The 10985-nt window shown below is 31.4% G+C and overlaps 1 protein-coding gene across 9 annotated transcripts in view; it reads left to right on the top strand.

Annotated features, from left to right (window-relative positions):
• LOC138321897 (myosin heavy chain, skeletal muscle-like) overlaps positions 1-10450 on the top strand; it is a 52742-nt gene extending 42292 nt beyond the window's left edge. For 7 of the 9 annotated variants that reach the window (XM_069265917.1, XM_069265958.1, XM_069265926.1 and 4 more), the window contains 4 exons: positions 691-729; positions 1797-1961; positions 4907-5087; positions 5503-10450. In XM_069265917.1, coding sequence (XP_069122018.1) covers positions 691-729; positions 1797-1961; positions 4907-5087; positions 5503-5754 — 637 coding nt within the window. In that variant the 3' untranslated portion in view covers positions 5755-10450. Of the gene's footprint in view, positions 1-690; positions 730-1796; positions 1962-4887; positions 5088-5502 lie in introns of all 9 variants that reach the window. The other 2 variants (XM_069265975.1, XM_069265950.1) reach the window with 2 other exon arrangements.
• Positions 10451-10985: the final 535 nt, after the last annotated feature.

The following is a 10985-nucleotide window of genomic DNA, read 5'->3' on the forward strand; positions in this document are numbered from 1 at the left end:
AATTGTTTTGTCCCAATTATCTGGTATTGTCACAAAATAAATATCAATCTATATTCTAATGTCAGGTTTTTGTTACCAAATATGTATTTTGACTTTTGGGAATAGATTAATATATTATGACGCTTTAAAAGCTGCCGTTAAAGACTATAATGACTCATTTCTATGCTATGGAAGATACGGTTGTGCTGACAGTATTGTGAATATTTTTGTAGCGGGAGCTTGGAATATGAAAAAAACGAAGCGAACGGGAAAGATTTTAACTATGAGTCATTTTAATTTGTGAACAATTATAACCCGGATATTTTCTTGAATATTTGTGATTCCAGAGTATATAATTCAAGTGAATTTTGTTACAGATAATTTAGATAAAAGGTGGCGATGAAATCGTCCGAACATCTATGTAGATTAGTTTTAGTAGTAAAATTTTAGCAGGTTTCGAATTTTACACGTGCAAAATATAAGCAGCGATTTCGGCTTTCTTCGAATAAATCAGTAAATACAAAATGCAATAAGACGATAATAAAATTAGAAAAGCTAATCAACGTTCAAAGACTCCTGCTAATAGCGTCTATAGAAATGAATGGGTGAATGTCTTTATGTATGTTATAGGTTGTACATCGTAATGACCATGTACTACTCTACTCCTTAACTCGCTCAAACTTTGACCTTATGTTCTGACTCCTCTTTCAGCTCGGTATCTCCGGGTGATCTCATCCGTGTTTGTATGAAGTAGGTGTAAAAGGCTTACTGTCACCCCTAGCTGTTTGACATGTTTGTTCATTAGTAATGCTAGTTGTTTATTGGTGTGTTTAGATTCATATTCATTTGTTCATTGTGTTTATTCATAAAACTATTAAAATTAGTTCACTTCATCACACAATTTGTATCGATAAGGATATTTCTATTTTTTTATTTTCTATTTATATATATATTTAGTATTTGGTGAAATGAATATCTATCTTTTGGATTTACTTTTCTCCGTTAACATCACAAACACTCCTATTCTCACATTTTGTTCCAAATAAAAATTAATTGGTAATAATAATAAGCACCTACACCATATGGGAATCAAAATCACATTCCGTTTTATATGATTGATGGTTATGTGTAATATTGCTGTCATTAGCTTTCTGAACGCGAGGCAGTAGGTAATCTTTGGCAAAAACTTTTAATTTCCATTAATTGAGGTTCGCTTATCATCAAGAAAATTTCTCATTATGATTTTTTCTCATACAAACCTTCATTAAAATTCATTAAATCATAGAATCTTCTCCTGCCATTAACAAAAAAGCCACTTTTTCAAAAATGTGATTTTGGCCATGTGCTATACGTAAAAACAGCTTTAAAGTTTCCCTTGCTTTGGAATGTGACGTCACCAATGCTTTTCGTGTCCTACTGTGATAGCACTAAAGAGAAAACATTTGCTTCGCTCCAGTTGTAGAACTGGTTAGCATGATAGCGGCGAATGGGCACCATCCTAAATAACATTCTTCCTGATCATAAATTAGACCTTAACTTCTCGATGCCCTTTAATGATTTATGAAGCAAATACAGATACGGTTTTAAGCAAACCACAGGAGCATTGGTATGTTATATACGTTTTGAATCCATCACTGTTCAGTATAAACAAAAGGAATATATGATATAAAATTGTAAATAAATAAAAACAGTATGATTGTTAAATTTTGGATTCATGAAAAAGTAGTCTTACTGTGGTTGTATATATGGTAGAAATATTCTAGATGTTTATGAACCATTAATGTAATTAACAATGCAAAATTGATATATACTTGCAGAGAATTTTATGCCAAAGAGAGAAACAGAATGACTGAACAGATGACCCGAATGGACGAAGACCTATCTTTGACGAGGTCTACATTACGAAAAGAGCTAGATTGGAAAGAAAAGATTGATAAGAATTATCAACTTTTACTCCATGAAAAACGTGATCTTTTGTCTCGGTAAGTATCTGTGATTACATGCGTTTCTTGTTTGCCTTTTATTCATTTGTCATTTTGTATTTGTTCACTTGATAGGAAGCGAACGGAGTATACTTTTTAATGTGAAGATTACGGGAAGACTTTTGACATTTTTTAATGTCATTTTTTCTATCACTTTTCGTATTGATTCGTTTGTATGAATAGACACTAGAGTAATTGTCATAAAATACAAATATCAGATAAATCTAAAATACAGACATCGGATAGATATTGATAATCCCTGAAGACATATTTAAACTCCTGTAATTATAGGAATTGAACTGCTCCATATGAAACCCGAGATTGATTAGGTTAATTCATATTATATGATTGGATTAATACAAATGCCTTCTTACTTTGATACCAATATTTGACCATAAAATTACATACTTTTGTCTTTTGTTCACACTGTGTAGTGACGACTGCTTGTGATTAATCGTGACACGTTTTAGATTTGTTTCAGATTTTTTCTGTTAAGGTTTCAACGTGTATTCACTTTTGTTCTTCTCCACAATCCATTTCTTACACATGTATTAGTGATTCGTTCATGCTTGTGTAGATAACACACAAATTTACCGTAAAAATGTTAATTTCTATACAATTTATTAGAGTTAGTTATGTTTCATTATATCGACCTTAACTCTGCTTTGTTGCATTGAATATGAAAAAACTAAACTCTAAATTGTAATCTGTATGTTGTAAATTGTTTACCTATATTAACATGTTTGATAGAAGTTCTAAAGAAGTTTATATGAGCATTTAACAATGTTTGAATGGAAAAGTTGGAAATATGTCTTTAAAAATCAGTTTATTGTGGTTTGTGATTGTAGTGAAATAACACAATTCTTGGCAAATCTACTTTGGTTGGCGAGACAGCACGTGGAGTATATAAAACGATTCTACTTTTTTCTGACAAAAATGAATATTTCTAAAATATTTTGAGTACAAATTGCCAAATATTATTAAATATTTATACATTGCCTGTTTTCTTAATCCTAAATTGCTGCTTTAAACTATCAAAAAAGGGTCGTTTTATTTGATATCCATACGGTCTTTGGTTTTTATGGTCTATAACACCAAACATTTTATTTCACCTCAACCATTATTTTCTAAGTAGACACATGTATCCTTACCCCTTGCCATCATATTCCATTGCAAAACTGTTCTCATGCAAAACATCCACAACATTTCCCTACCATGCATACTGCATATATTTCCTTGCCAATCAAGTTTTCCTTTCATGCTAGATACATTTATATCTTCACAGCAAGCACAATATCACAAAGCTGATCACTGTTAAGCCTAGTTAAGCTATTCCGATTCCATACAATGTAGAACAGGTTTTGATATTGTTGCTAGCTTTTCTTCCATTCATTCACCGCAGAAAATTTAAAGTTTTAATCACACGATTATACACAAAACAAATCCGTCAGCTCTTTTGTAGCCAAATTCTGATTATTTGACATGTCGTTAATTGACAATGACTTAATAGGACGTCACAATTAACATCAAACTTTTTTGTTTAATGCATGCCACCAACATCAGATATTGGCATGCATATTCAATGAAAAGTAGTGTCTAAATGAAAACAGCATGGAGCATGTATAATCATAGTTATTATCGCTTGCTATTGGTGTGCATAATTCCCATATGTTTGTTATATATGCTTGGTATCATATAACATTTACTGATACTTGCGACTGTTTCCTTTTGATGTAAGAACTTGTATGGTTGTGTTATGTGTACGGATCCAGAAAGAGCGGTTAACAGGTAACATTGGTACATCGGTGGATCTAGTGTATCATGATTATAATATTGGTGTATGGTTTTTAACATTTGGAAGTGGTTAAAATAATTTCGAAGCATGTCTAACAAAATGGCGGGTGACATAATTAACCCTATTTAGGAAATACTTTCGGTTACAATATATGACATGTGATGGATAACTAGAGTATGTCGATCTTGCTTAAGCTTTTGCTAATTTTGGGATTGAGTGGAATGTATGTATTATTTTATACTGTATTTTAACAAAATTACATCGGAACAATTGTCAAAATCAATTTACTCTTTGTAAAGCAAAAGCTAAAATATTTAGTCAATGATACATTTGACAACGTACACGCAGTTCGAAATATGTCCTACAAGTACGTTAATAATTTAATCTGTGCTATATGTGTGTGCCTGGAAATTAGCAGAAGCGATAAGTAAGGTAGACGTCTGCTAGACCAACTGGCTCAAAGCAATAATAATATTGTCTGTTGAGTCTGTGTTAATAAAATACTACGTAGAGCAAGTGTGACAATTATATAATATTGTCTTAAATATGGCCACGTCAATGCAAAAGCACCGTGACACGACTCTCCTCTAGGGCTATCACTGCATATTGATGCCATATTTTGCATTGAATTATACAACGTTTAGAAACTAGTTATTTTATATTTTTGATTAATTAACTTCCTTTTTCCGAATTTTTCACGAATTCAGGTTATATGATACGAAATTCGTTTTAATTCTTTGCTTGGATGTTGTTTCTTTTAAAATATGGTGGATATATAAAGGAGTTTATATTTACTGTAAATTCTGTTTTTCGAGCTGTCATAATTTCAAAAACGTATGAATAGTATATTGAGTGTTTTTGCAATATATTTATATAAATACTTTTGCCAAGGAATCAGAGAGAAATGAAAATACGAAAAATAATATTTATGCATAACGCAGTTTCATTTTGTGCGATAAAGCATTACAGAATAATCACGTTACCTTTGATATTCTGTGTTTAGTTAATGGATAGAAATATGGCAGCAATACTATATTAGTGTACTACCTAATATCACTCATCCCTGGTCCCCGTAGACATCACCCTGCCCTTAGTACTAATCTTTGCCTTATCTTGGTCACCTTTTTGCAGCGGCTGCCCTCTATTACAGGCTGGCAGACCAGGAAGAGACTTTGAGAGAGAAGGGCCGTTCAGTATCCACATTACAAGTCCGCGCCAAGTACCTGGAGGACGAGAATTCACGGTTACTGGATCGCATCGAGCTTATCAGCCAGCAAAAGCTTGGCATTGATAAGGTGCTTAAAGACTTCAAACTCGGACAAGATAGAGAGGTACGTTTCTGTTTCATCGAAATACTTTCAAACATAAGATTATGACCAGGCCTACACAGATATATTCTTTGATGAAAATGGTCAATTAATGCTAAGCGTATTACATCGGTATACTGAAAATAATATTAACTAATTAGCTACGTCTTTGTGTGATGTGTATTACATATAGTGCGTTTTCATTTGACACGTGTGCGAACGATGCAAAGGTTATGGATTATTAGAAAAAAAATATAGTAACAAATACTATTTAGGCTTTTTAGCATTATCTTTGGATTTCTTTGAAATGTTTTTTAAAGATTGCGCTATACAACATGTTCAGTTAAGCACAAAGAATTATTGCCAATTGTTATGCAATTCATGATTTGTAATAGATTAATCATACCGACTCATCTGATCCTGGTTTTATTTGTAACAGTTAACGCGGTCCTTGGTGATCTCGCCTGATAGCCAGCATCCACACAGTCTGACAGGCGGTACCAGTGGATTGGGTAACAGTGTGGACTCAAGCTGGGCAAATGATTTCCGCGATAATAATGCACTTCCATTCCGGACGCAAACTTCTAATGTCGACTCATACCTCAACCGAACCTATCCTAGCGGCACTGTGGATTTATACAGAGCTGAAACGGGCAGCGAAGATTCATACAGTCACGAATTTGATGCGTAGCATATCGTTTTCTTTAGTTTTATATATTAAAGTCGATAGAAATCTAATTGAATGCAAGAGGTGTTCCTGTCATAATCTTCAGACAACGATTATGTGTGCAATTGTTTCTAACGATTTAATCACAAAAAATGATATTCTATGAAATGATGAATAGTATTATCATTGCTTGAACCTGAGTCCGGTATGGTTGTGTCATCTCATTAATGTATAAAATGTCATATATTAGTACTATTATCATGCGAACATCTGCATGATGATATGAATGTTTTGTTAATGCTTGAATGATGAAGAGGAAAGTAAAAAGAATATGAGAAGTGATACTTGAGTAAAAAAAAACACCTATTACATTTTACACTGAACTTTACAGTATTTAAGAGATTATTTAATTAGTTATTTTTATTATATATTATAAAGCCCAAACATTTTGTCTCCAGGATTTGTCTTAACAGTATGTTTTAAATGATAATGTATATATATTTTCCGTGAATGTAATTAACTCGATGTGTTAATGTTTACGATATTGTTTTTTATTATGATATCCTTGGTATTGAGATATAACTATAAATAACAGGTACATTCTATCTATGCAGTGCATAGTTTCTCATATTGTTTAAACATAGAGTTAACACGGTAAATGATGTATTACAGTTCATTTTTTATTCAAATTATTTAACTCAAATTGATGGGTCATATTGTCCGTTTGTTTTTGAACTAACAATATTGCTATATTTAGATACCGTCCAACGTATCCCAGTGCCTCATTTTACTTGTGTAAAGCAAGTAAAATTCCACATATTCTGTATACACATATAAACTACTTCATATTAGAAAGAATCATGTCAATACAGATCGATAAAATGATAAACATTACATAGAAACGTACATATGTTACTTTCGGGTAAAGATACATTTTGTTACATAAATATTCTTAATATTGTGCTAGTCAGTTACTGAAACGGATTCAATTCAATTTATGTTTTAATGTGATAATACAGTGTACACTTCAAATATTCTATTTAAACAATCTGAATTGATATGAAAGTCTTTGTTAGACAGACACTCTAGGTTAAATTGTTAATTTGGAGCTAACATGGTACAATGGTCGGGTATTTTATGAATCTATCAAATTAATGTAAGACGGCCAGTAAAGTAGGTATACGTTATAGGTTATGGATATAACTGCATCAAAATAGTTTGTGAACTTTTCCTTAATACTTTTGAATGAACTTATGTACTCTCATGAAAAGAATGTTATCTATTGGTTTAGATATGAAAATGTTGAAATTGAAACTGCATCTGTTACAATTAATCAACATACGTTTGACATACTTGAATTGTGTATGCTTCAAAATGTATTTTTTCATGTAAAGTTCTTGAATCTTTTCTCTGCTTTATTATAATCTAAAACTAGAGTTACTTATTGTTTTTTACTTTTGTGTATTAAAATCATGTCATTACGGTTAAATTTTATTGTTAATGAACTACTCTTGGTTTATACGTAACTAAATTACTTGCTTCTAGCATTAACCTACCATATTTCGCAATTTACCATCTCTACTTTTGATGGTAAATAACCAAGGGATGAAATAATTTTCGATATTTCGCCCTTACACCTTTCTAACATTTATTTACAAATTATAGTGATGCGCAATATTTTATTGGTTTTGATGTTCGCGTTTCAAACCAAAGCGTGCCATTGGTATATATAACTTTACTTTAAACTTTACAGCTGGTCTTGTGTATTATAAAAAATAAGACCTGCAATAGAGACGTTCGTGTAGAGTAGTGTGCATAGAAAATATTAATCCTATGACAAAATATTCTACGAAGTATTAATCGTTTTAGTTACAAAAAAGACTCGTGGACAACGATTTAAAGTTTAGTTTTATTGGCCGTTAATTAAGTCGGAACCGGAACAAAATTAGATTTTTTTTTCATTTTATGAAATCATGTTCCATGAAATTTGTGTAACCATTGATGTAATTTGCAAAGAAAACGTACAAAAAAACCCAATGTTGTCTCCAACTGATGTAAGCATAAAAACTGTTTGTGTATCGCTATTATTGTTTCTCTTTGGTAGGTTAACTCACTGGAAGTAAAGCAAATTATAGAAAACATGTAGTTTAGTCCTAGTTTTAGTAACTTTCATCTCTTAACGTTAGCTTTCTCTTTCCAATTTATAGATTGGGTTCGTGTGTCTCTTGTTAGTTTTGGAAAGTAACAGTAGTATAGAGATGGAAGATATAAATTAAAAGTAAAATAGTGACTTCTTTAGTTTTACTATTTTTTTCTTTCGTTTATTTCATAGAATAGTTTAGTCAACTTTCAATGAAATCTTGACTTGTTTTGGTAGGATTTTAATACATAAAGTAACAAATAAAAAAGCAACCTCTCCTTTTTTATGATGAGATTTTCAAATCTTTGTCTAACGATATCTAGTAGTGTGTTCTGCTGAATGACGAACATCCACACATCATTACAATTTGCTATTGTGTGGAATTTCGAAATTTTTGTATCCAACATACACTACCCTATCAGATTTAGAAGTGTTAATTATTTCTAAAGGTGATTTTAACACAAATGTGTTACAATCCATTCTTAAGCAAGTTCTGTTAAAGTTATCTTTTTTTGTATATTTCATACTGCTTAATTTTGATATTCTGAGCAGTTGTGGTTGAAAAATCAAAAGCAGTTATTACATTGAAGCAGTTTTTATAAAACCTGTCAGTAGATGGATATCATTAATCACTCTTCAGATGATGATATTAAAATTGTTTGAAAACTCATAATTGACATCATGTTAGGCAATTATTTCAATGCCTTTAACCCTTTTATTGTATTTTTTTTATAACACTGAGGTTTTGATTGTAATAAAAATAAACCCACCATATTGATTTTTCGGAAATATCAAAGACTTATTAGTTGATGGTGCATTATGTTCCATAAACCCTATAAATAAACCGATTTGTATGTGGAGTACCCAATTTCCATTATCTGCAAAGAACTTTATTTTTAATGACATATTTTGTAGTTTCGTAGTAAGACTAAGTCTAATCTCGTATAGTTAGAAACAAATGATGATGTTTTGTTGTATTTTATATTCAGTTAGCCTTTTGAAATAAGACTGTGATATTTTTTATTATATTGATAATTATTTATTTATATTGACTTAACATTCCATCCATTCAAACTAGTTCTGTCTCCATCTTTTATTTACATTTGATTGATATGAACGTTTGTTAATTGGTTTATTTTTTGTGTACCTAACCTCGATAGGTATGAGGTATCCATTGGTGTTGTAGGTAGTAACGTTGGTATACATTCTTTTTTGGTTAGATAGTAATCCCAATATGCGTAACTAGCTGCCGAAAGTTAAAAGTCGACTCCAGATATTTATGACAAAAACACGAAAATAGGAGTGATAATGAAATACGCGTTAAACACAGTTTTCTCATGTAAATTTCATTTCAGTATCTTGTGTGACATCCCCTAGCTTCAATGATACTGTGACATCGCCGACATGTGGCATCCATCCAGCAAAACGGGAAACGGGACTTAATTGCGAGCATGCGAAGGCGATGTCGCAGTGTTATGGAAGCTAAGGGACGCCATACAAGATACTGAAATGAAAATTACACGAGAAATCTGTTTTTAACGCGAATTTCGTTTTCGCTCCCATTGTCGTGTTTTTGTCTTTTTTTTTGGGGGGGGGGGGAGCTCTGTTTCGCAAGTAATGCATCGAGCAATCGTGAAAATTTCATAGTTTTTTTTCTGTTGAAACCTGTATTTAAACATCTTAAAGACACCATCAAATTGTTTTTATGAATAGTGTACAATAAAATAAAGTATATAAACTGCAAAATAATATTGATCCTGCGCAAATTTTGAGTAGTATATTATTTTGACCTTGAATTGCCCTCGGAAACCAGAGTGTCTGAATTCCACTACGCTCTGTTTATCAGATTGCGATGTAGAAGGTAACCGACAATGTATTCCATATTGATTTCCATTTAGTCTTACAGCATTTATTTTTCACGATTAACACTATTTGTTTTCTGTTTTTTCCCAAACCATTAAAATGTTCAGGCTGATACGTATATTGGAACTTTAATTATGCATTAAAACAATACGAATAATTCTTTAGACCGATTGTAAATCTTCGTTAACATGTTGTAGTACCTTTCTGATAGATATCTTAGATACCTATATCTAAGGCTTTCCTAATACGAGGGAACTCCCGCTTTAGAAAAGGAATCCAATATTTCATGAGATAAATATTTGAACTTTTACCATTAACATTTTTCCTGTTTATCTGTTTAAAGATTTTGTTTATATATCTGATATCATTTATATATTTATATTTAATTTCAATTGACACTTTAAATACAGACCATCAAAGTCATTATTTTTTACAAATAACCTGTATTCATGTTTTTCATTGCATTGAATGTGGCTGAAGAATGAACGATGCATATATATATATATATATATGTATTACATAATTGAAAAGTACGCCTGTATTGCATTGTTTAAGTATCAAGTTAATATCCATTATTTTAGATGCATTCCCATATACTAAGTAAGTCATTTTAGTAGATTTTTATACATAATATCAAAGCATATTTATACGAGTCGCATATGAATATGAAAGCATGGATGATAGATACAAATCAAACAATAAAAACTTCCGAAACAATTTTTGGTTGGTTTATTTATCGTCATCAGGTTATTTCGGCTTGTTGCCTGTCACATGATAATCAGGTGCTTATGTATGTTGCTGACCTGTAAAAGGACTAATTAAGTACAGCTTCCTGTGGAATTTGTCATTTAATCAGACGATGTATATTGACAGATTGCAGCACATAGAGGTAACCACATGTGCAATACAGATAAAGACTTACCCTTTCCTTTCTGCCTGGATATGTCTGGCTTTCTCTGGGATGTTGAACACGAAGTACTCGAACGTCTGAAGAGAATACAGAAATTTATTAATTAAAGATGCTCCACCGCCGACAGAGCATAAATAATATTAATCATTTGAACAATAATTGGTGTTTAATCGTGTACTGATATGTCTAATTAACACAAAAACATAATGTAAAATAATTTATTTTGCTTTTGGTACATGCGCAATTTGTTTCATATTCATATAGGACATAGTGCCACAGATTTTTTTTCGGAATGTGATTAATTATTTTTAAGATATTTATCTTGAAGTAAAATTAGAAGCT

This window comes from Argopecten irradians, chromosome 1 (genome assembly GCF_041381155.1).
Source record: "Argopecten irradians isolate NY chromosome 1, Ai_NY, whole genome shotgun sequence".
Taxonomy (NCBI): Eukaryota; Metazoa; Mollusca; class Bivalvia; order Pectinida; family Pectinidae; genus Argopecten; species Argopecten irradians.